Here is a 27,035-nt window from a genome sequence, read left to right on the forward strand (position 1 = left end):
CAGCCTAATTCCCCTAAGAGACCTGTCACACTTGTGTTCTTATCATAACAATTTCTAACGAATCTAGCGGATTTTCTCTGGACTTTATCTAATTCTTTTTGCCAAATTTTCTCCCAAGGATCCCAAATACTTGCGGCATATTCTAAATGAGGTCTAACTAGAGCAAAATAACACCTCTCTTTAACTTTCTCATTACATTTCCCCACTACCCGTTTTATGAGGCCAAGTTTCTTTAAAGCTGATCCGCATATTGTCCTGATATGTGCTCCCCATGAAAGGCGTGGTGTTAGAACAACACCCAAATATTTAACTTGATCGGCCGTAGTCAGTAATGAACCCTCTATTTTGTAGTTTATATCCTGTTCCTCGCTTCCTTTGCTCCAAAATTTCAAAACTGCGCTTTTATCTATATTGTGTTAATCCCCATTTATTGCACCATTCCGAGATATTATCTAAGTCTCTAGAGAGTAGCTCGCGATCTAGTTGGCTCCTTATTTCCCTGTATACCACCGTGTAGTCAGCAAATAACCTCACATTGCTACCAACGTGTGTGCCTAAGTCATTAATGTATATTAAGAACAGAAGAGGCCCTATTACACTTCCCTGGGGGACGCCCGAAGTTACATCTCTATCCGTTGAACACAACCCATCTAAGACTACTATTTGCTTGCGATTTGACAAGAAGTCTCTAATCCAATTATTTATTTTCTCGTTGATCCCATAGTATTTAAGTTTATGTAACAGCTTATTGTGTGGGACTTTGTCGAAGGCTTTTTTGAAATCCAGGAATACTGCTTGTGTGTTGTTTTCTCCCGAACTAAGTATATCGTGAATGAAGAGACTAAGTTGTGTTTCGCAAGATCTGCTTTTTCTAAATCCGTGCTGGTTGTTGATTAGTATTTTCCTACTGTCAAAAAATCTCATAATGTTAGTGACAATAATGTGTTCCAATATTTTACAAGAGATCGATGTTAAAGAAATGGGTCGGTAATTGGTTGGTTTATCCCTATCGCCGCCTTTATAGATGGGAGTTATATGGGCTAGCTTCCAGTCGCGAGGCACTGAGCCTTCTATCGATTTTAGAAAAATAATATGCAAAAACGGGGCAATGTCTTCAGCTAATTCCTTTAATATTCTAGCAGGTATTTCTTCCGGACCAGGTGCCTTGTGTGCTTTGATACTACGGAGCAGATGAACTATTCCCTGCTTGGTCAGTGTAAGATCGCTCATGTGTTCCCTGGGACTCTCCTGTGGACGAAAAACTGGTTTCTTTCAGGCTGCCTTCAAGGGAAAAAAAGAAGTCTGCTGGGGCGACGTTAGGACTAAAGGGGGGTCGGGGTAGCGTTGGCACCCGATGTTTGTCCAGGAACTCGCAGACTCGTAGCGCGTTGTGGCAGGGCGCGTTGTCGTAGTGGAGTTGCCAGGTGGCGGAGATGTCTTTTCTCGTCCTGATGACCATTTTTTGGAGTCTTGCCAGCACATCCACGTAGTAGGCAGCGTTAACTGTCTATAATTGAGGAACAAACTCCTAATGGACGACTCTTTTACTGCCGAAAAAGACAATGAACATTGTTAACACTTCTGATTTGCTCGTTCTTGCCTTTTTGGGCTTGTTCGTCGTGAACCTCTTCCCGGCCCTTCTTCTAAAGCCTTTAATCGCCTCGAAACTTGTAAGTAGGACAGAGCAGGGTCATCGTAAGCCTCATGAATCATTTTGTTAGTCTCCTCAAGAGATTTATTCAGTTTAGCCCGAAACTTAAGCGCGTAACGTTGTTCGAGCATAGATTCCATTTTTTTCGTGACACGGTCGGCGCGCAGATCTTTACAAAACTGGCGTCCTGCCGCATTTATAGCTTGGAGAGCACTGGGACCGGTTTCGCTGCAAAGCTAAGCGTCCCTCCCCCACCTACTCCAAGAGGTTTGATCCCACTCCGATTAATAGGAGCGGCGCGGGAAACTCAATTGCATTACTTATGGAACGCAACCTGTATTATTCTAGTCTCATTTGTTCCTAGTCAATTCAGTTAAGAAAATTCATTTTTAATACATGTCAAACATATTAAACAAAGATAAATATATTTCCAAAACGATAGATTAGACAATTTAACTTAAAATCAGTCCTATGTTTCTTTACTATCACAAAACGTTTAAAGTGCTTTGAAACATGATGGAAATTTTATAATTAATAATTTTGTGATTCCACAGTATTTAAAAAAATACTTTTGAATTGCAAAGTTATAGTTATTCATTATAAAATGAATTGATTCCTTGAAGTCACGTCTCAGATAACCAATTATAGAATACGAATATTATGTATAATGAAGTTACGCATTGCAATCTCGGCATAAAATTCATCTCAGCTGCTACATAAATTAAAGATTCAGGTGTGATGTGGTGGCACTGTTTCATAATAACTGAGACGAAGACTATTACGATTTTCCGCTTAATAAAGATTTATTCATGACTAGTTTCGATGCGCTATTTTCAAGTGAAGCTCGTGTGTATTAAATATAGGAGGTGGGGAAACCAGGGTGTCTCCACGTGCTGGGAGAGGTTAGGCTCCCATCCCCAAAGTTTCTGTTTTTCCCACTCGTATAACCCCTCCCAGCACGTGGAGACACCCTGGTTTCCCCACCTCCTATGTTTAATATATGCGAGCTTCACTTGAAAATGATAAAGTGCATCGAAACCAGTCGGGAATAAATCTTTATCAAGTGGAACATTGAAATAGCCTTCGTCTCTGTTATCAGCTGCTACAGTTTTGGCGGAATCGACTGAAGGATATCTTCATATTCCCAATTGCTATCTTTTCCATTACCTTTGGATAAATCTAAAGATTTTTATAAGACGGCTGGCACCAACGTATCACGGAATCTCAATCTTTTCATATTTGTGATCTAGCCGAAGAGATTTAGGCGAAAATGTTGTTTTTTGTCCACTGATATTAAATTCGTTGACCTCTTGTTGGGGGACGTGGTAGTTCTGGGGTAGAGCATAGAGCTACTGGGCGGAGGATCCGGGTTCCATTTCCGGGAACGTCTCTGGGCACCCTCAACTTCACCCGAGTTGTGTGATTTTACGGGTACCAGAATGTCCTGATAAAAACCATAGGAGGCACAGGGGGAAGGAAATTGGTCCCTCTTAACTAAAGTGTTCATTTCACACGCCGTATGGGGCCTAGTATTGGATGATGCCTAAGCCTCACCTATCAAACCGAACTTGACAGCAGTGTTTGTTTTCAACCCCTTGTATTTCGAGGACCAACATATCGACGGTATCGATGTTAGTGGTCCATTCGTTGTAACATACATCTAACTGTATTATTTCCTGGGAAATGAAATCAAGTCAATCAATTATTCTTCCTCGTGAATCCCGCAACATAGACCATAAAATATCGGCGTTTTCTTCTTGCAGGCAATGGTTCACCGAGTCGATCTTCGTCCGGGTCAGCTTCCCCGTCGCACTACCAGCAGTCGCACGGCACTCCGACTTCATCGCGTAGCGGGACTTGCTGGCGTAACGAGCGTGGGGAAACGTCCCTTCACATCGCGTCCATCCGAGGTGATCTCCGGCACGTCCAGAGACTGTTGTCACAGGGCGCCGACCCGAATTGCACTGACTTCGCGGGTGAGTTACGCCGCTAAATCCCTCATATGCAACCTCAACCTGCAGGGAATTGGCCATCTAACCTAGGATAGCGAGTTCGAATCTTCCCAAGAGCATGTGTGTACAGATGTGGCATTGGGTGTTGATTTTCTACAGTGAAGTCAATAATTGATTGGCAATGGATTACTAAGCCGTGATTTGCGTCATATTGAGATTCAAACTGCCCCATCCTCTCATGTAATAGTTAATAAGGGTATCACCAAGCTCCGTGGCCAAAGAAGGTACTTAATTACTTAATTGGTGCCCCTCTCTCATTTACAAATAGTGCAAAAGTAGCTCTAAAAAGAGCTGCTCTGTTCCCTAAGTACTCTAATGGGTATGAAAGTGCGTATGAACTCAGCAGTCGTGCCTGCAATAACTGTTTTTAATGACCTCTGGTGTAACGATAATCATCACTAATGTGCTCTACCGTTGCCATCGCCTGCAGAATGCAACACTACCGCCCACTAATCGGGTTACAGCGCTCTGTATGGTGCATCTTTCTACTGTTATCTTAATTGACCGAGTTAGTGATTTCTTGACTTAGTTCCATTTTAAACATGCAGCATTCATTCTTTTCTGAAGAGCTTTTTTCTCATAATTTATCATTTCTCCGCGTATAATCCCTGGTTCCGAGTTCATTGCTGCGTGAGAATTGAATTACTTATTTCCTTTAGGGTTAGTAGGGAATTAGAATGCTTAGACATTTTGTATCCCTTTTCGTAAAATAATTTTCTTATTCAAAATTGAACTTGATAAGATTTCAATTATTAATTTGCCTTATTTTACTTACTAGACATACGATCAATGTTTAAGTTAATGAAAAACTAATTTTAGTTCTCCTAATGACGATTAACTCATTTTATTTTACTTATAAGGAACTTCTTGTTGATAACAGTTTTTTCATGGGCAGCGCAGATAAATTGTATTGCATCATTTGATATGAACAAGATGATTTCCCTCTCTTAGGACAGCTCAGCCGTATTTTTTGGGCATCAGAAAGTCAAGGGAAGATGTAGATATAATGTTGGTGCTCAGACATTTTTTGGCTCCATCTAATTTTTGGGGAAATGGTAGTACAGTGCATAGCTCACTGAATTGAAGGCCCAGATTCATTCATGTTTGACTTTCCTCAGCACTCTCAGCTTCTCCAAAGCTGTGTAATTTTTACAGGTGCCAGATCTTCCTGGGAAACCATAGGTGGAAAAGTGAAAGGAACCGACCCCTGTATTAATGCCACATGCTGTTGGGCTTTGTACTATTTGGGCTCTATCCTCACCTATTGAACCAACCTTCGTGTTTACTGTGGTTGGTGGTGTCTAACTTGTTTTAAATATAGTAAATTAGATTACTAGTTAATGATTGGTCATGCTAGCATATACGAGGGTCATCCGGAAAGTAATACCCGTTCGTGAATTAAAGACACAAAAGTAAATATTAACAAACATAAAAAATTTTATTTGAAAGAGGATACTTTAAACTACTTCTCAACATAATCACCAAGCAAATTAAGGCATTTGTCATAACGTGTGACAAGTTTCTGTATTCCTGCTGCATAGTCCTTCGCCGCCAGCTCATTGAGATACGCGAGGGACCCATCTTGCACAAATTTTTGCATAATGCAGATGGTGTTTAACAATTTCATGAACAATTGTTCGAGAAACATTGGGAAAATGCTCACAGATGTCATCAATTGTGACGCGCCGATCGTTCCTCACGAATTCGTCAACTGAGCTCACCAGTTGGTCTGTAATGACAGACGGTCTCCCCGAACGCTCATCGTCGTGTGTGTTCCCCCTCCCCATGTTGAAGTTGCGACACCACCGCCGAACAGACGACTCGTCCATTACATTGTCTCCATACACCTCCTTTAATTGGCGATGAATATCACATGGGCGAACGTTTCTTGCATTGAGGAATTTAATCACTGCCCTCACTTCACAACTGGCGGCGTTCTCAATTTTTTTAAACATTGTAAACAATCACAGAAACAACACAGGCAATGCTAGCGTCACGCAACTTGGCTCAGAGAAGGCAGACAAGCCACTGAAGCTATCTGACCTCGTCCAGCGGCTACTCGCGTCGTCAGCACTTCATGCGGCACGAACGGGTACTACTTTCCGGATGACCCTCGTAATCCACTTCATTTGTCCATTAATATCGTTGCCAATATTGCGAAGAAAGAATCAACCCAATAAGGAAAAATATTTGAGAAATAATAACATGCATGCGTGTTTTGATTAAAATGTCCGGGTACATTCAATGTGATTCAAATCTGGAAAGTATTTCACTTGAGGAGTAATTTTTGAAGAGGCCCATCAGTGTTAATACAGGCCAAATTCAGCCGCTGTTTTTCTTATCCATCCACAAAACCTGCCTGCCCACGTTGTCCTGATGACTGATGTTTTTCTTCTCCCAAACGAACCAATGCATTAGTTGTTGATCTTGACAATATGCGATAGTACTTATGCGATAACCCATTCTCATTCTTTAGCTCTGATACTTTCTACTTCCCTTAAGTCCATCCACATTTCCTCATTCTTCTTCCCTGTATCTTGCTCTCCGTTCTCTCCTCTATTACAGTCTTCAGCACCACATTACCTATCAATACGAATATATCCTGCATTCAATTAGACAAAAATATTCATTAGAGTCGAAATGGTTTACAACGAGAAGTCATCCACAATTTAGTGCCGTAATATGGTTATGTTTGGCTGAGAAGCAAACGTTGCATTATTGAATGCATTTAAATTTGTTACATTTCACTATTTTCTTGTGTGGCTCAAATGACAATAGGAACCTGTCGGGATTTCTAGCCTTTCAGTCTAATATCCTCTGTAAATGGCTCATTTGTTGATATAGTGTATTGCATATGAGCCTAAATTTTTAACCTCATTCTTGCCTTTTTGGGCTTGAGGGACTGGTCGCTGTGCCACTCAGAGCTTTGGAATTTTGTTTCTGGGTCGTATTCTAAAACCCAGGTTTCATCACCGGTGATGACGTTGTCCAAATAATCCGGTTCATTTTCAATCCGTTGCAAAATTTCAATGGAAATTTTCGCTCGGTTGGTCTTTCGTGACATGGTCGGCGCGCAGAGGTTTACAATAAGTGACGTCCTGCCGCTTCCACAGCTTGGAGAGCACTGAGACCTGTTTCGCGGCAAAGCTTAGCGTCTCCTCACCTCTCCAAGTGGTTCGATCCCACTCCGACCAATAGGAACGGCGCGGGAAGTTCAATTGCATTACTTTTGGAGCAATCCCTGTATTAATTTCCCGCCTCAATTCATGCTAGGGTAATTTTGTAAGTAAGGTTAACTTGGTCTTAGAGAATTATATTCGTTAGAAAAGTTTTTATTGGCGAATTTAGTTTCCTACAAACCTACTTCACTTTTCCGCATAGTCGCCGTTCATTTCTAAGCAATTTTCGCGACGCTTTCGTCAGATTTTTCAATCCCTCAACATGTAAGTTCACCTCCTGGGTGGTGCGTGAGTACAACTTTGTTCTGACCCACCAATATTTAAATTTAAGAAAACGGGCGTTACTTTTCGAATATGCCTCGTACCTCCACTGCACGCATCTCCCAGTTCTCACTCATAAATGTTTCCACTACCTCCAGATACTCCTTCCTTTCGTCCCAGATAATGGTTCTACATTCCGTTTCCCCATTTGTCTTCCGTGTTGTAATTAATCTTAATATCCTTCTTTATGATTTCATATGAGTGTGGGAAATCTATAAACATAACCTCGCATGTTAACGTACGAGGGTCATCCGGAAAGTAGTACCCGTTCGTGCCGCATGAAGTGCTGACGACGCGAGTAGCCGCTGGACGAGGTCAGATAGCTTCAGTGGCTTGTCTGCCTTCTCTGAGCCAAGTTGCGTGACGCTAGCATTGCCTGTGTTGTTTCTGTGATTGTTTACAATGTTTAAAAAAATTGAGAACGCCGCCAGTTGTGAAGTGAGGGCAGTGATTAAATTCCTCAATGCAAGAAACGTTCGCCCATGTGATATTCATCGCCAATTAAAGGAGGTGTATGGAGACAATGTAATGGACGAGTCGTCTGTTCGGCGGTGGTGTCGCAACTTCAACATGGGGAGGGGGAACACACACGACGATGAGCGTTCGGGGAGACCGTCTGTCATTACAGACCAACTGGTGAGCTCAGTTGACGAATTCGTGAGGAACGATCGGCGCGTCACAATTGATGACATCTGTGAGCATTTTCCCAATGTTTCTCGAACAATTGTTCATGAAATTGTTAAACACCATCTGCATTATGCAAAAATTTGTGCAAGATGGGTCCCTCGCGTATCTCAATGAGCTGGCGGCGAAGGACTATGCAGCAGGAATACAGAAACTTGTCACACGTTATGACAAATGCCTTAATTTGCTTGGAGATTATGTTGAGAAGTAGTTTAAAGTATCCTCTTTCAAATAAAATTTTTTATGTTTGTTAATATTTACTTTTGTGTCTTTAATTCACGAACGGGTACTACTTTCCGGATGACCCTCGTAGTTATAACGCCTACGTCTGTATTTGTAGTTTTGATGTCGTTTCAAATTGCGTTCCACAATTTTTGAAAAGTGAACAAAAGACTAAATGCAAGAGTTCGAGTTATGTGTTATGTTAAGTATGCAATATATTTGCCTTTCACTTCTAGAAAATTCGCTCTTCTCCTTCGGATCAAGGCAAAGAGAATACAGTGTGCAAGTCTGAGTAACATCATAGCATGGGATTCTTCCAAACTTTTGAAGTTCGTTATCGAAGGATAGTCCCGCATATCCTCCGAGTTCTATGAGTATTTTTTCTGCTAATTATTCGAGTATATCAGTGTTTAGAACGAATGCATGCAGGGAAAAACCATATTATGATGTCATTCATCTAATTATATGTAACCCATTATCCATAAACAAAAATCCAGGCCTACAAAACATTGATATGGCCTGTAATGTCATACAGGGTCTGTGCTTTATGAAGACTAGAGTGGGACAATTTGTGGCGGGAAAAATGTTGAGAGGTGTTGGAAAAGCAACACCGCTAGAAGCCCGCGTCAGTTGTCTTCAGGCCGTTACAGTCTGCGGATCGCTGCCAGATTTGAACCCCTGTTCGAGGGTCGCGTCACAAATTAACGATGTCACTCTCCACCGAGCAATGATATGCGATAAATTTTTTGTATTGAAATTGGGAAATCGGTTTAGGAGACCATGACCATGGTTAGGATGCCTATGGAAATGGAGAAATGTCCCAAGTGATGGTTTTCTGCTTGCAGAGGATGTCCTGGGAGGGTAACGAGGAGGTTGACGATGAGGAATACCCTGGGCATCCAAAAACAACACAGTGTGATAAAAAGGAGCCACAAGTGAGGCACTTGCTCAATTATGATCTATGACTCCCTAGTTTCAGGGTGTTAGCAGAGTGCAATATTCAGAAAACCACAGTGCATTGAATCCTTAAGGAAGATTAAGCCATGAGAAAGGTGTGCCCAGATTGTACTCAAGGTGCTGCAGGAAGACGCCATGTGTGACAATCTTGCCTTAGACCCCTTAGACCGTTGTGAAAGTGACCCGAATTATTTAGAATTGGTTACTGATGATGAGACATGGGCCTTTTAGTTCGGCCCAAGTGCAATCTCTATGAGTACCATTTTGCACCACTGGATTATGTCAAAGATGCCTGAGCGAGGGTCCTGATGCCTTGCAGAACGCGTACCTGAAGCTCGGCAGGGGCGCTGACATCGGTGTGTTGATGCACAAGTTTGCTGTTTTGAAGAGTTTTAGTAATTCGTACTTGATATGCAATATAGGCTTTCCCCCGATTTATTCTACTTATTTTTTGAGACAGGTCATGCATGTTACTAAAACAAACTTTAAAGGTCGACGGAAGAAAATACTTCGAGAATATTCGAAATATGTATGCGGAAGTTAAAGAAAATTGCGAGTATTGAATTCGGATAATGTTGATGAATTTTATAAACTTATAAATGGAGAAGATACAATTAGGTTAATAAAGGTACATATACTACTGTGATTGCGACATCTTGGAAGAATGATTGAGACAGCGATGTAAATAAAGGTATAATGTATCAAGGGAGAGAGCCAGACTGAAATGGTTATAAGAATGTAGGTCTTCGCATGAATGAAGTCGAAAATTGAAGGAGAAAGATGGACAAGAGAGGACAGTGGAGGAGAAATAGGCGGAAGGTAAAAGTTCACCTCGAACTGTTGCGCCGGGAGAAAAAGAGGAGTTATCCGAGAAGTAATAGCCGTGCCGAAAAGTTAACACAATGTTCCATGTAAAATACAGATAAAGGTGTCTCTGTTTCCTTGGGTATTATTGAGAATTGCTACGCTATGGTTTTCAATGAAAGGAGATTGCTGTAAGATCGTTTTTTCGTGCGTCGCACGAATAGGTTATATCGTACAAAATTTTCAGACAGATACCAACACTGAGAAATGGGCTCTGAAACTTTGACTTTTTGCGCGTTCCCGTACTCGTATTACGGGTATTTTGGAGCGTAGTAGTTAATCAACTGCTAATAGTTCAGGTCGGTACACCATGCGATACTAGTTGGTGGTTTGAACCTGTCGTCTTATGTCGCTTATTTGGATCCGTTGTTTTTTCTCCTGTTATAATTAATTGTTAGTCTCGTTCAACCCTCTTCTAACATGAAACAAACTGACACTCCATGGTACAATAAATCCTTCAAGCCCGTATGCATTCTCGCTTGCTTCTTTCCATCCAATATGCCAATCCTTTTCTTCCCTCTACCTCGGTTGCGTTAAGTTCTCTCCATCGCAGTCTTCATAATTCCATCGACAATCCAAATGTTGTGAATCCACCATTCCCGCCTCCTTTCAGTTTCTTCCTAGAAATCTCCCTCCTATCCCATCGTGCCTTGCACTTCATTATTTGTTTTCTTTTCCGTCCATTTCGCCCAAATATTTGGGTCAAATCCCCATTTGAAATAGACCATTCCTTACTTGAGTGAAATGCATCCCCAACTCCATGTGATAGGAGGCTTAAAATAACCTCATTCAATTTTGCACCAACAATATAATTGTAACGATGATAACGCCGTGCGCGTGCCCGTATCTAAAACTAGCAGAGTTAATATTTAAATGGCATTTTATGAAGATATTTTTCGCGCCCCAAAACAATGTATTCAAAGAGATATTTATCGTATCCATTTCTGAGACTTCATTTATAGTCTATACACCAGATCCCATACCATGGGCTCTAACCATTGTTGGTGGAAGGGGTGCGTTTCTAGAATGCCCATAGAGTTGTGCTGGCGGGGATAATAAGTACGGTCACCCGTGCGATAGGTCGAAAGGTAGTAGCTATTCGAACGGTAGTCCACGCAGCATCTATTCCTCAGTGAGGTAGATGCTCGGGAATATGCCCCCACATTGTCACTTTAAAAATACACTTTTGAAGGACTGGGGGCGGGTGTTATGGGCGTCTCTGTATAAAAGCAAATCAAGAAACTTCATGTTATTCAAGTTAACATGCCGAAGCAATCGTTGGGGGTTAGACGTGAACTATGTACAAGATCAAATAGATAAAATAATTGCTAGTATCCTTGTAAGGAAACATTAGAAAATGTTGGGATATTGAAGTAAGGTAGTGAGCGTAGGAATAAATGGAAGTTCGGGAGAATGGTTTATGAATAAGATATTTGTCGAAATTTTAATGAGACAGATATTTAATATTTCATACAATCCGGGTTTCTCCGTTTGAACATCAATATAGCCCTTCTAAAGTTTCACGTAAAATAAATGCATGCATTTCCAGTTTCTAAGTTCAACGAAATATTTTGACGACATGGATTTGAACAAGTCTAACTTTTAAGTGCCATTCACGTGTCAATCTTAAGCTCATTCATGCCCAGTCATGATGTCCAGTATCGATCCATATATTTTTGGACCCCTGTTCCTGGGGTGGAAATCTAAGCGAGCAAATTGAATGCATGCCGTGTTTTATCAAACTATGATAGCGTGCGTGATTTTGGTCTAGACGAATGATTTTGGCAGAAATTTTCGCACTTCTGTGGGCACCTGCAGGTGACATAATGAAAGTTGCACTTGAGTCATTTCCTGCAGTTTCTTAAAATTTGTGAAAGTTAGCCCTAGTAACTACTTAATACGTGTTATTCTGCATTCGATGGTTTCTGGTTTAACTTTGTGGAAGTTCATGTTCATTTAATGAAGAACGTAATGTATTTTTTCACTGTTCTTTACATTGCACTAGTTTCAACGCTCAGGCGTCATCATCAGTTACAAATTAGTCAAGTTGCGGTCCATTTGTATACGATTCATGCGGGGGAAGGACTGTGTGAGAGGGGCGGACGGAGGGGAAAGAATTGGGGTTGTGATCGGCATTGATAGGAAGGAGGAGAGGGATGTTAAGCGTCAGGAAAGGTGGGGTTTACAGTGGGGAGGTTAGGTCTTTCCCTGAAGGAAAGGAATGCTTCCAGGATTGGAGAGATGTATTCAAACAATAAATCGTGGACCAAATGACCTTTTTTCAAATTTTGATTTCCTGCTCTTCCTACTTGTCCATCCTCATTCCTTTGTCCATCCGGTGTATGAGTTCCGGGTTGAAATCACTCCCATGATTTTCTTCCCATAGATGCTTGGTGAAGTGAGATTGCTTGAGGTCGCAATTTCTGAAAGAGCGTTTATGTTCCTCCAGCCGTGTTTTTAATGATCTCCCCGTTCGGCCTGCATATACAGTCCTTACAAGTTAACTTATAAGTGCCACTTTTTATTTTTTTTCCTGCGTTGTATTTCGTAGTATTCAAGAATGATTTTAAGTTATTCGTGTTTTAAAACGCTATTTGAAATTTTTCCCTTAGAAAGAGGTTGGCTATCTTTTGTGAAATTAATCCATAATAAGGCAGTTAACACCATTTGTAACTTTTTCCATTTCCATTGTGTTCTTCATTTAATGAACATGAATTCCTTCCTTCATTCTTCCACAAAGTTGTGCCTGAAACAATTGAAAACGTTTTACAAATCTAACTCTACCCTGCATGCGATCCAATTCGGTAATCAATCCAACTTCGTGTGGATCCCATACACTAGCCATTTATTCTAAATGAGACCTAACCAGCGAAAGATAACATTTCTCTTTGACTCCCACCCGAACGCCTACTGCATTGGGAACGCCGAAATGGAATGTGTAGTCTCAATTAAATACTTAGGCGTTACCTTCACTCACGATCTCTCCTGGGTGAAACACATACGGGGAATATGTGGACAAGCTAACTAAAAATTAGGATTTATTAGAAGAGTACTTGGTAAATGTGATGAAAAAGTCAAAGAGAAATTTATCTTTCGCTGGTTAGGCCTCATTTAGAATATGTTACTAGTGCTATATGGGATCCTCACGAAGTTGGATGGATTACCGAATTGAATCGCGTGCAGCGTATAGGAGCTAGATTTGTTAAACGTATCCAAAATATTAGAGGAGTTGGACTATGAGATACTCATGGAGCAAAGGTTAAATTGCAGATTAAATCTCTTCCATAAATTGGAAAGATATCTCTTTAGCTGAACATGTATTATTACCGCTATCGTACTACGGTAGGAGAAATATTTTTTTAAATAAAATTAGAGAGATTAAGTGTAGAACAAAGAGATTTAATATGTAATTTTTTCCACGTACGATAAGGAATCAGAATAACATTGTCCGAATATTCGGGTCAAAGTTAGTCTGGTTTTTATTCACCTACACACCCTAGCAGTGGCTTACAGGGTGCTAAAATATCTGAAACCCTCATCCAGTGAATCTCCCAGCACTGTATCGTTTTAATTATCAATACAAAGAGGTTGTGTGCCTGTTTAGTTCTGTAAGGTGAGCTAAACTAATGAATCATCACTAAAAAGAAACTCGTGCCAAGAGCCAATTCGCACTTGATTTGAACACCAGCATGTTTGATACCATTGGTTTGAGCATTAGCGTAAATTATTTTGAGACCGTCGTCCTCGGTTGCCCAAGAATACGATTACTCCTGAGTTCGCCGTGATAATGCAGGCGAGGCTAATGTTAGATCAAATCTTAGGAGTAGAAGATCTGCTCTAGAGTGCAACAAATCTCTTCATAAGATTCTAGTGTCGATGAAATGGAAAACTGGAATTATTAGGGTCGTGCTTTGAGAATTTTTAGCCTCTAGTTGATGAACTTCTCAGTGTTCTATGTTAGATAACGGTAGGAAAAACTTTGGGTCTTCTATTGTTTTTTAATTTAATTCCAAAGGGGTTGCTTTAATTTTTTTGTGTTATTCAAGGTTTGCTTTCTGCCGCCTCTTTATTTCAGAAGCATACGATTAAATTTAATGAACGATCCTATAAGGTTTTCTGGATGTTTGCTGAGCATTCTCTGTATATTGATAATAAAAATGAAACAATGCTGGAGTATTTACTTGATGAGGACGTGGTAATTTGTGGTTTGAGCATTATTTCCATAATTCAGCCTTTTTGTGAAAGCATCGCCGTCTCGCTTTGCTTTGGAAGACCAGGAAATTAATGTGTTACTCTTTCAGGCTATGCATAAAAAAATATAAAACTTTGTGATTTTTAGGCAAAGGCTTACAGAAAACAATATTATCCTTGGGTTTCTACGAGGGTCATCCGGAAAGTAGTACCCGTTCGTGAATTAAAGACACAAAAGTAAATATTAACAAACATAAAAAATTTTATTTGAAAGAGGATACTTTAAACTACTTCTCAACATAATCTCCAAGCAAATTAAGGCATTTGTCATAACGTGTGACAAGTTTCTGTATTCCTGCTGCATAGTCCTTCGCCGCCAGCTCATTGAGATACGCGAGGGACCCATCTTGCACAAATTTTTGCATAATGCAGATGGTGTTTAACAATTTCATGAACAATTGTTCGAGAAACATTGGGAAAATGCTCACAGATGTCATCAATTGTGACGCGCCGATCGTTCCTCACGAATTCGTCAACTGAGCTCACCAGTTGGTCTGTAATGACAGACGGTCTCCCCGAACGCTCATCGTCGTGTGTGTTCCCCCTCCCCATGTTGAAGTTGCGACACCACCGCCGAACAGACGACTCGTCCATTACATTGTCTCCATACACCTCCTTTAATTGGCGATGAATATCACATGGGCGAACGTTTCTTGCATTGAGGAATTTAATCACTGCCCTCACTTCACAACTGGCGGCGTTCTCAATTTTTTTAAACATTGTAAACAATCACAGAAACAACACAGGCAATGCTAGCGTCACGCAACTTGGCTCAGAGAAGGCAGACAAGCCACTGAAGCTATCTGACCTCGTCCAGCGGCTACTCGCGTCGTCAGCACTTCATGCGGCACGAACGGGTACTACTTTCCGGATGACCCTCGTACTTTCCCTAAAGTAGTATTTATTAGAGACATGCAATACGAACCTGAGATGTGGGCATTGTTTGGCTTCGGAAGATTTCCGAATACATTTCTAAAGAAATACGCATAAGGATTATGATTACATAATTGAAGGAATTCAGTGGATTCACAGTAATAATCATGCCAGTAATAATATTGAAGTAGCATATGTCAAATCTGGTCAATTAATTTCCCGGCCCAAAATTTTGATGTGGGAAAATCTGAAACTTTAATTCTCATAAGCTTGAAACCGAAAGGATTTTTTTTAAATCTAGAACAGTCTCGCTCACTATTTTTTCCTGTTAGAGCTTCTGGTATAAATTAAAACATTACGAACACGCAGGTATTTTTTCTTCGACGCCTAGTTTTCTACTTGTGCGGGGCATATCATCCCGTCGACGGTTGTAAACGTTGTGACACTTTTTAACTTACTCGGGGCGAACGCGTCCCTGGGTAGAAGAATAGTTATTTTTCCCATGGTTTTAATCCTAGTTTAATCGTATTTGCATGGGTATGTTCCCCCTCTTGCTGTCCTGTGTACCTAATATTTTGATTACTTTAATGCGCCTAAATCTTCAATTCAGGATGGACGCCCTTGCACGAGGCGTGCAACCGCGGATGGGAGAACGTGGCCAGGTGTTTGATAAACGCTGGCGCCTCGGTTGATGCACGCGGCTTGGATGACGAGACGCCACTTCACGATGCATCAGTTAACGGGCACGCAAACGTGAGTTTTCCTTAGCATGACCACTCATCTCCCGATTCATCCTTAGGTTATAAAATATTTTGATCGATACCATATTAACCTTATAAATATTCCTTTAGCTCCACCTAAGTGCCGCTTAAGGAAATCGTGAGATTTAAAGCAATTGCCGAAAGTGGAAAGCATCTCCTTTAACCAAATATATTTATAAATGTGATGCCATTCGTAAGCACGAGGAGTTAGAATCAAAATAATAGGCTTGACGAAGTTTTCTCGGGTATTCCACCGGTTCATGGGTTGCATGTTGCCCGATGTTTCGAAATTCGTCTGGAGCGTTGTCATCGTGGCAGATGAGTCCGAGAAAACTTCGTCAAGCTGATAGCCGGGAAAGCACTGCATCATGTTTCAAACGAATGATTTAATGGAAAGACAGATATCTATGGTATTTCATGTAGACATTTGGTCGTTACAGTAGCCTCAGGAATTTTAATTAAATAACTTACATTAAGAAATATTTGTTAAGTGTAATTTTTAGGTATTTTTGCTCCCGTTGCCTAATTCCTAGAATCTTCCGAATCACGACCCAATGCTGCTCTACCTGTTGAGGAAGGACCATTTCACGAGTCAGTATGGGGGTATTGAAATTTCTCTGGGTTGTATTTTATTCCTATTTCTTATATATATATATATATATATATATATATATATATATATATATATATATATATATATATATATATATCCTCTTTATTCCTTAAGTGGAATGCCAGGCACTTAGGCAATATCTTAGAGTATGAATTAATGGATTTGACACGTTGCGCATTATATAAGTGGAGGATAGTACCAATCTAGCTTCTCTTTTTTATTTGTAATGCACTGCTTCCTTACGTCTCGCCTGGCACATTTTTTTGTTAATTGAGCGGATGAAATCGTAGATACACAAGAATCGGCTGGTGCAGATTATTGTGTTCATAAAACTAATCCTTATTTTCCTCGTATGGTATTTTTCAATGCCCCTTCTGTGCTATTTGAATAATGCTGACCCAGCAATGTCATGTATTTTAGTTCCGCGAATGAGAAATAGGTAATCTCGTTTAAAAATATTCTCTTCTTATGGGTGCGTCATATTGCCAGGCTTTTACAGGACACAGCCCGGCTATCAGTTTTTTGTCCAGCATCACCTTTAACTCGCTAATAGTCAGTTATATCGTGATTGATTGTTTGTGCATAAAAAATTAGTATTTATTTAGTTGATTTAGCATTGATGGCCTATAACTCCTGGTGTGGAAGAACCGCTAGATTTTTATCGCAGTTTCAAATTTTCATCCGTTTAAATTTCAAACTTTAACTAAGTAAGGCATGATTCAATAGTTTAAGTTAATATTACATTTTATGATTATATCTATATGCAATATGTGTACCATGAAATTGTGAAAGCAGCTCCGGACTTGGGTTATCATCATTAATAATAATGTTGTATGTGATCCCGAATCATTATCGTTCGGCTGACTTTCAGAACTCCTTTAGCAGTAGTTAGGACGGCAAGTGCTTTTATGTTTTTAACCGCATTCGTTTAAATCCATTTGTACTGTGTTATTTTATAAATAATGCGTTTAAACTAATTTTTCAGCTGGTGAGGCTTCTCATTCATCGTGGAGCCAGCACAGCGTTGAGAAACAAGAGAGGGAAAACTGCTGCGGATGTGGCAGCGCCCCGGGTGGCAGCAATTTTCGCAGAGAATACGGACATGCAAAATCAAGGTGAGAATTTTAACGAATTGGTTTATATTTGTGTTTAGTGAACCGTAAAATTATCACCGAAAGCCAACGATTAGCTATCGCAACTGATAACCTCATTGTTTTCTAACAAATAAATTCAAACAATTTTCTGGAGTCTCTTTACTTTCATTTCATTGTTAAATTAACGTTATCATTTCTTTGGGCGTTGGTAATGGTAACATCAATTCTTCATCGATGTAATTCGCTCCTGGTCCTCAAATTTTGATCTTTTGACGATGTTTTATAGGTTTTATTCATTTTTAAATGTGTTGAAAGTCCCATAAATTAGAGACGCCAGGCTCGGTCGGCTCCTAGAAGTAGCCTCCTAACTTATGAAATATTTAATGTGTTACCTAACTGATTAATTAATAGTATTAGTCTCAATTCAATATGCGTAATCGCCTCTAGACTTTGCTTATAACTAAGATTTTCATTGTTTAAACTTAATTTAATTTCTTTAATTACTCTTTGTTGGGTTACTCTTTCTTGGCCATCCTTTATTGTCCGGAATGTGTGTACCCTCAGGCTGAAATGACATTGCCGTGTTTATGACGGGCATTGCGTTATAAATTTACTCTTGTATCTTACCTCACTACGCTCCCACCCCATTGCCTTACTTCGCTTTTTCGACTACCTTGTACGTGGTACATCCGCCCACCGCTTTCGCACGTTATTCCTTTGAATAAATTATTTGGCATTTTTTCCAAAATTTCATGCATATAGTAAAAATTAGTGATAATTTCTCCACTTCTGAAAGGTATCATCCATCCTTATATTTGTCACCCAATTGCGGGATGAGAAAGCAATATGGAGACGGCATAGTTTGATTGTGACAAAGGTCCCATTGTAATATTTGTATTTTCTGGATTCCTAATTTTGTATATTTTTTCATATTAACGATTGTGAAATTAGTTACTAGTAATCTTCATGAATAAGAGAAACTTTGCAAAAGTCGACAAAAAATTTATTAATACGGTACTACCGGTTTCATTGCATAGGTGACATCTTCCGGTATTAGAAAAAATCTAGCTGAATTTTTCGGTTTGTTTTAGTCCTCAAGATGAATGTTCATAAGTTTGGGCTCGTTGCCATTGACAAATACTCTTCGAAATAATTGAGTTAGCCGCTCTCATAGTGTTTTATTTAGCACTTGTTTCGTTGTTTTATATTGTACCTTGCCAATGTCCGCACAACTACTAGTAAACTCTCCCTGTTCGGAAACTGATAGAAGTAATTCCTGGAGTCCGGGATTTCTTTTTTTTGATTGGTTACGTTTACTACAGGTAATAGGGAGGGGGGGCTTGCTCTGTAACCTCTGTACCATTGGTTGTCCTCTTCCTCAAATGAAATAAGACCACGCCTTCTTTAAATTTAAAGGGGATACATTAGGCCGTATTTGGTATTAATTAGTTATGAAATACTTTCTAGAATGCTATATTTCATAAATGTTTACAATTATAATTTTAGGATTAAATTTTAAAGCATATTAAACAGCGTTATATAATTTCAATATACTTGGACCGTTTCCGAATGAGGGAGCCACGGTCAAATCAGCATGGCGGTGAGGCTGTGCGGCGTAGGTTTTAGCAGGCAACCCTGTGCATTAGTCGTGTGCCGACCGTAGGAGTGCGTGTTTGGGTAGTATCAGTTGTCGTGTATATTTGAAACATTATTGCACATAACATTCGAATGTTGCAACATCGGCCGTTTCGGAACATGTTAATTGCAAATATCGTGATGATTTGAGGTTTGTGTTGCTGTAATTTATTGAACTTTCATGTGTCGTCATGATGTTTGGTGTTATACGATTCTGGACACCGTTAATCCTTTGGTGCTACCTTGGTTTGAAATGATTGTCTTCTCTCCAAGGATTAAAATGGTAATATTAGATTTTTGTCTTTTCGTGAAATAACGGCGTGTTTTCCGAATTATCAAACTAGCCATGCATTCTAAATGGAGTAGTTATGTTGAATGTAATTTAAGATTTGTTATCAAATCATCCTTTCATTATTTTCTGCAATTTCTGATTCATTGTGTAATTTAATTATGTAAGAGTACGATTTACATTGTATGGTGTTGCTGCTTACGGCTGGTATTCATTAAATGTCAAGTTCCTTTTGCTTACATTTTAATATTTCTACTTTGAACTAAAGTAGAAGTCATATAATACTCTATATTATAATTATGTTTTCGCTGGTTCACAGATTTGAATGGAATTTGCATTAACCAAACAGAACCCAACGATAAATTTATTGGATCCCTCCACTTCAGTTGTGCATCTATCTACGAGGCCTGTGGTGCCCCCTGTGAAATGCGTAGAACACCACCTCAAAACAAAGGTGACCGATTCCCAAATGTCGATGAAGTATATTATCAATGGTTGATGTTATAAGTAGTTATATTAACGTACGTTGTCTTTAATCGTTTTTAACGTGTGGATGATTAGCGTGGCGCATCAGTCAGTTCAGTAGGTGAAAGATAGTAACATATTACGGTGAAATGTTTGACTATAATTGATGATGCGTTCGTTGAACCCGTACCATTTTATTTTTTTGATTTTTAACCATTGGCACTGTTTGATTAGCCATTATTTAACGTCTTCAACCAGGAGGGTTTTTGTCATATCACCTTCTGGTGGTTATCATTACGTTTAAATATTCATTGCCATTGTTTATGTTTCTCCTTAGTGGACAAGCTTGCCTCACCCAGAGTTACTTTGAGACTCCATCAGTTGAAAACTAGGGATGAGAAAAAGCCTACCCAATCCAAACCAGAAGTTCCACCTCATGACTCCAGGTAATTCGACTTATTTGTTAAGTTTACTGTTAGTCCCTGGGTAAAAGATCGTGTGCATTGCATATTTATTTAGTTAATGCATGGTAATTAATATAATGTTTCAATCAATTCCTTTCCGTGAACCCAAACTTTTTCAGAAATATTAGCACTTGGTGAAAACTCGAATGAGGAATTCTAAAGCTGCTTCTTAGTTGGTTTAAAAATAATTAATAGTAGTTCAAAAATCTGCGAACATGCGTTTAAGTGATTTTATTGTTACTTTATGGTTATATATTGATCCCCACAATTAATTATGTTATAGAGTGCAATTCAGTGTGAAGATGGACTCCAGTTCAAGTAAGGTTGATGATATCTATGAATTCAAGAGCAACAAAGAAAGCAGTGCTGCCCGTGGCACAAGTGCTGGCTCAGATACAGATAAATCCATTACACCATCGAAACTCAGCAAAGAAGCGGACTTAAGAGAATCTCTTGGATCTGGAAATACTAACGATCAGCATTCTGCCGACTCAAATGTCAGGGAAGAAAAGCTGAAATCTGCTGAAGTTGAGCTTGGCAAGCGAAGTCACAATGATGCAAATGATGGGGAGGATGGGGATGATGAAACAAGGCGTAAGAAAAGAAGGGAAGATCGGCCAGAAAGTAACAAGGAGATGAACCGGACGTCAGGCCCATCTGGACGTCCACCAGGTAGAGGCATGATAACAGATCGATGCCCTAAGGGTGGAGGAATGGCTAGTAAGAGTGGTGGTACTACCACCGCAATCAGTGGGAAAGTTAGCGCTGGAAGTGGAGGGTCATCTGGTGGTAACACACCTACAGATCGAAAGAGCCCTAATGCCACATCTTCTCCTGGGGCTAGTCCAAGACCTACCAGAGTCAGTACAGAGAGTGGGGAGAGCGAAGGGGAAGATGGGCGGAGGGGCGAGGGTGGATCAGGGGTGGGAGGTCCTAAAGTCCCACCTTTGAAAATAGTCATTCCTCAACAAAATTCTGGAGGTGCAGAGGGTGGTGACCAAGGAGGACGAAACAATGGTAAAAATGGAAGCACAAGGCACCATCACCACCATCCTGCCTTGCCCTATGTGGTTTCCTCTGGGGGTGGAAGTGAAACTGAAAGGGCTGAAAATCCATCATCATCTGTACCAAATAGCTCAGGAACGGTGGTGACAGCCCCTAGTAGTCAACCTTCTAGTATGCCTTCTGCTGGTGAAAGTTGCTCTGCAAATCGAGAAAATCTGCCTACAAACAACCTCCCTGGGTCAAAGGGTGATGAAAAGAAAGATGCTGCAACACTGTCGGAGGAGAGATCGCAGAGAGTCCTCAGAAGCTCGCATCGCATGGCAAACATGCATTCAACCATCCCAATGCCCCAAAATCCTGTGCCTCTCATCCCTACGTCCTCGGCAGTGCCACCGGTCACTGTAAGCACAACTGCGGTTACAACAGCTCCTGTGATTCCAACATCATCAGCCTCCACTGGCACTCCTGTCACCACTTCCAATCTATCGCCTCCAAACCCACCAGAGCCCATCACTGAATCTGCCCCGTCTGCATCTACCTCTCCCGCCTTGAGCAGTGGGCCCACTTGTCCAGTGAAGACAGAAGAGAAAATTGCCCCAGTTGTTCCAACTTCATCCTCGACTGTCGGTCCAAGCTCAAATTGTGGAGGTGAAGAACCAGTGCAAGCCCAGCCTCCATCACTACAACAGCAGCAACAGCCCCAAGGTCCTCAGACTCAGTCCCAAGCCCAGCCAGCTCAGCAGGTTCCCACTTCTCTACCCCAGTCGCAGCTACCTCCACCAATTCAGCAACAGCAGCAGCCACAGCAGCAGCAGTCTTCCACATCCACTGTAGATCTTCATCCCAGAAAAAGGAAGTTGAAAAAGGAATCAACTGATGCAGCGATGGATGTACCATCTGGTACCGTCAGTGAAGTTCACCCTCATGACCAGCCAATAACCAATTGTTATGAGCTTTTTCTCAACATTCGCAAGCAGGTTGGTAGATAATTTGGGTATACATTTTTATCTTTTCTTTCATTTATCCTGAATGGAATGGTAACAGTGATGATAGTGTAAATGGACTGCTTTGTTCATAAAAAATGAATTATTTTATGTAAATTCATGAATTGCAAATAGTTGGGATCTTATCATGTTAAATATGACCTGTTGGAAATCTCTAGCCTTTTGCATATTTTCAGGTGATTCATTTTACAATGGTTTTCTGATGCTCATTGAGAAAGAAATATAGGATGTATCTTTGATAAGGCCTAATGCATTTTGGAGTTATTTGCATGATATTTCAAAGCATTTCTTTCTGAATATGGTGCATAATATGCCTTTGTGACTAAATGTGTTGTAATTTCTTAGTGCTTTCCTTCTTACTTCTAGACAAGATTCATTTTTGAGGGGATTGTGCTGCTCTGTAATCTTTTCATGGGAAGTTGGTGCTTGTGACAGTGCTTCAATTATTTTTCTTAGTAGACTGTCCCATCCTAGGCAAAGTATAACTTTTTTAATTAGGAGTAATCATTTCAAAAGCAGCTGGGGGCTTTAAATATTTAAACTTCAAGAGGGAGCAATCTGAAATACAATAATATAGTTTCTTCAGTGGAAAGAGCGATTAGATAAAGGTTTGGAACTAAATATTTGCCCCATTTTTTCCTTATTTAAAAAAGATTAAGCTCTTGAGGACTTTTTTTTAGACTTGAAATCCTTGAGTTTGCACAAATTGGATCATGTATATTTACCAGGAGTTTACCCATTTTGGAATCATTAATTCTATTTTTCAAATGATGGTGTCAGAAGTCTTCTATAAGTCTGAAGCTGTATTGTTTTAACTTTCTAGTTCCAGTGGGAATTGTCAATACTTTTTTTGCTCTATGAATGTAACCTAACATGTTTTATTTTTGTGGCTAATGGAGTGAGGACTTTGATTGTTTCCTCTATGTTGCATGTAAATGTGTGTATTCTTTACACCAAGTTAAAACTGGCATCAATTCTGTGTATTCAGAGGATCTCACTTCATATTTGGAGGATTAGTTAGAAAAGCCTCATCCAATTAATCTACAAAAATGGACAAGATAATCATGAGGGCAGAACAGAGTAGGATACACCCTGATAACTATTCTGAAAGAAAAAATATGTAAAGAAGTTGATGAGTATTTAGTTTTCTAATAAGATTGAATTGCTTTGTTTTTAATGTTAATTTATTGCACTGTATGCTTTTGATTTCAGATTGAACGGCGTCGTAAAGGATTATTTCCAGTACAACCAAAGCCACCTCAAGGTTTTAAAGATTACCTCATGAATAGATGTACGTACGTTCTTGCTGGAAATGCGACTTCCCGTTTGTCAGTACCTATAACTCCTCCTCCTCAGTGTCTGTCTGCATCGGTTAAGGAACTTTTCCAGGACCAGGAAAAGGAGCGCTATAGATTGCGTATGCAGGTACATGAGCAGCTTTTTTTACTAATTTTAGTCTTGTTTGCTCTAGGAATTTCTTCCTTTTTGTGATTGTGGTTTTTATTAGTAATTGAAATATTCTTCTCTTTTTGTATTGAAGCATGTCATTGAGAAAGAAAAGTTGGTACTATCAGTGGAACAAGAAATCTTACGTGTACATGGGCGGGCTGCAAGAGCATTAGCTAACCAAGCCCTTCCTTTCTCTGCTTGTACCATTTTGAAAGATGAAGAAGTGTATAATGTTATCACACCTGAACAAGAGGAAAAGGACCGGAATGCCAGGTCTCGCTACAATGGGCGCTTATTTTTATCTTGGCTCCAAGATGTTGATGACAAATGGGAAAAAATTAAGGTAGTTCATTGCTTTATAAAACTTTTTCTGACTATGGCTTACCCATTCTTCATGGTCAATTGCTAATATATGCTATAAGCCTGTATCTAAAATTTAAAAAAGTGAGGCTGAGGAATTCTACAGAATTGAAGTAATTTCCCATTGAAATTGTTATTATTGTATTAGCACTCTTACCTGAATAAATTTATTTATTAAGTATCGAAATATTCGTAATTAAGGTATGTTAATGAATTTGGGGGCATATGGTCAGCTACAGGTATTGTAATTTTAATATGTTTCAAATTTTTCTAAATGAGGTTATATTTCATGAAATAATAGTCAAAGAAATTGGGTGATGATTTAAGTATCTACTTATAATTATTTGCTTTTTAAATTACTTAATTATTTTGTTTCTCATCAGTGGTAGTTATTATTAGCTTAAAAGTTGGCTCATTCTTTTCTAAAGAATGCATTTATTTTTTAAGAAGATACTTCTAAATGCAATGAAGAAAAGGATGAATGAGAATTTGGGAACTATGAAGGATTAAAGTCTCAAGAAGTTACATTATTCACAATTGTGTTGATATATCATTATAGTAATTATTTTCATATCTGTATTCCCGGTCATCATTTCTGTTGACCAATTCAAATTTACTTTTGGCACTCAAATATTTGAGTATTCTAAATTGCCTTCTCTACCTTCTTTTCAGGAAGCAATGCTGCTTCGTCATCACAATGAGGCTGCATCATTGCATGCTGTTCAAAAGATGGATTGGGAATGGAAATTGAAGGAATTGGGGTTGTGTGAGGCCAAAACAAAACCAGTAATTGAAGATCATCATGTACCAATGGTTCATGTTAGTGATGACTTTGATCTCCTTCCAGCTTGAGAGGATGAGCTGCTTGCATCATAAAAAATGGCCAACTGCTTATAGTGAAGAAAAATAATGCCTGCCACAGTAACATCCTTTTAAAATCACCACACTTTGACATCATTGCTAATCTGTTTGCAAAGGAATCTCAGTGAGGAATAAGTTTTCTTGTAAGAACTTAATCTTTTTTTCAAAATGTGTAACAGTTAATTATTAAAAAAATCATTAATATTCTAGATTATTTATTACTCATTGTTATCATATTCTTAGTTATTCCGTTTTGGGAAAACTTCAAGTAATGATTGTGATGTATCCAATTATTTGCAATAATTAATCAGCTCTTTTTCATGGTCAACTGAAGAATTTAATGCTAATTACTATAATTTGTTTTCAACTTGTATAAGGCTTATGCATTGTCAAATAAGCTTAATTTCTAAAATTGTTCATTCTTTTATGTACCTGTACATTTGTGACTCTGAGCTCTCAAAGGCTTGTATTTCCATACTTTTGTAGTATACATTGTTTCTATTTCAAGTCATTGTGCCTTGAAAGGTGTGGTTTTCAAATCCTGTTAAACAACTTTCATCAGTAGGCAGCATTTTGGTAGGGATAACTTGGTTGGAGGAAATTGAGTGGAGAATAATTCATTCTGGGGAAAGCTGGCATAATCATGCGAAGTAATTAATGTGATATTAGTAATGTAACTATTTTTCAGGAACTTAATAAGAATTATTTCCCCTGAGCTCACTTCTAATATACATTTCTTTTTTAATGTACTGAAATCCTGTAAAAATTGTACATATATACATCAGCTATATAAACATTTTTCATTAAGTGCCTTTAATCAATCAATTAATCCAGTTATTTAGGGTAGGTAATTCCCTGAATCTGGTGAAAAAAAATGGTGGTGTGTTTATGCCACCAACAGTTACCAAATCAAAGGTTGGATTTCTAATGCTATCCATTGCCATCTCCGTAGAGTTAACCTCTTCAGATTTATTTGTAATGCGCTCCTTCATCTAATATGCTCACATATTTTCATAAATTGGTTCATATATAAATGGAAATGGTCAATGTATTTACAGCATTATTTTTTATGATACATATCTGATACTTAAAATGATTAATCTGTTGTGTCAACAGTAAGGACGTCTTTTAATTTTCATGTGGGCCTATTTTCCTCTATATATAATGCAATATTATATAACTATAAACCAATACCTTTGTGATTACCCCTAGTTGCAAAAAAGTCAATTTCATCGAAAAAATAAGTTGATATCTTAGTGGTTTTTTTAGATTATGAGACATGAATCGGAGCAGGTCTGTGTAGTGTAACAGTTTGTATTAAGCTTTGGTATGAATGTTTTCAGTAATTAATGAGACATGAATCGCATTGTAATCTTATATTTCTTGTCTTTTGTAAAATATTGGTATTTTTAAATAAGGAACACTTCCAAGTTTGCGCTTAAGTGTGTAGTTCTGACAAGTTTATTTATAGTAATTGCATATTACAATGGAAGCATTAAATGTGCTTGCTTGGCCCTCTAAATTTATTTTGTTGATAATTTTGTTTCTTACATTGGACAAGCTACTCATATTTTTATATTTGAAAAGGAAGGGCTAAAAGTATGAATTGTATATTTTCATAATTAAGGCATGTGGTGTCCATGTTTAGAATAATATATTATCTTAGGTTCACAAATAGAAAGTGCTGCTTAACCATAAAGTAATGGAAGCTTTGGTTGCATTCTATGAAGTAAAGATTAATTCAATTGTTGGTGTCTGTAGGGCATTGTTCTTGTCCTTTCCATTGAATTATTCCAATTAAAATTGAACAGGGAAGACCCAAATGGACTTATATTTCATATATAGAGGTTTTGTTTGGCTTTAACAACCTTTGACAATTTATCACTATGACAGTAATTAAAAATGAGAGCAGAGGTCAGAATATTTCGTGCGACTATTAAATACCTTTTTGGTTTCTTCCTACGACAACTGAATATATACCATGGCAAATTATTTCTTTGACATTTATCTGAAACCTGCAC

General features: G+C 39.0%; 1 protein-coding gene across 3 annotated transcripts in view; it reads left to right on the top strand.

Annotated features, from left to right (window-relative positions):
• Positions 1-25,821, top strand: part of LOC139692568 (ankyrin repeat domain-containing protein 11) — a 59,515-nt gene extending 33,694 nt beyond the window's left edge. The window contains exons 2-9 of one of the 3 annotated variants that reach the window (XM_071590811.1): positions 3,415-3,627; positions 15,625-15,767; positions 17,374-17,503; positions 20,209-20,317; positions 20,619-22,317; positions 23,557-23,769; positions 23,885-24,136; positions 24,826-25,821. In XM_071590811.1, coding sequence (XP_071446912.1) covers positions 3,415-3,627; positions 15,625-15,767; positions 17,374-17,503; positions 20,209-20,317; positions 20,619-22,317; positions 23,557-23,769; positions 23,885-24,136; positions 24,826-25,005 — 2,939 coding nt within the window. In that variant the 3' untranslated portion in view covers positions 25,006-25,821. Of the gene's footprint in view, positions 1-3,414; positions 3,628-15,624; positions 15,768-17,373; positions 17,504-19,086; positions 19,401-19,725; positions 19,861-20,208; positions 20,318-20,618; positions 22,318-23,556; positions 23,770-23,884; positions 24,137-24,825 lie in introns of those variants that run through there. The other 2 variants (XM_071590812.1, XM_071590813.1) reach the window with 2 other exon arrangements.
• The last annotated feature ends 1,214 nt before the right edge of the window (positions 25,822-27,035 follow it).

This window comes from Hetaerina americana, unplaced genomic scaffold (assembly GCF_022747635.1).
Source record: "Hetaerina americana unplaced genomic scaffold, ioHetAmer1.1.p SCAF_4, whole genome shotgun sequence".
Lineage (NCBI taxonomy): Eukaryota > Metazoa > Arthropoda > Insecta > Odonata > Calopterygidae > Hetaerina > Hetaerina americana.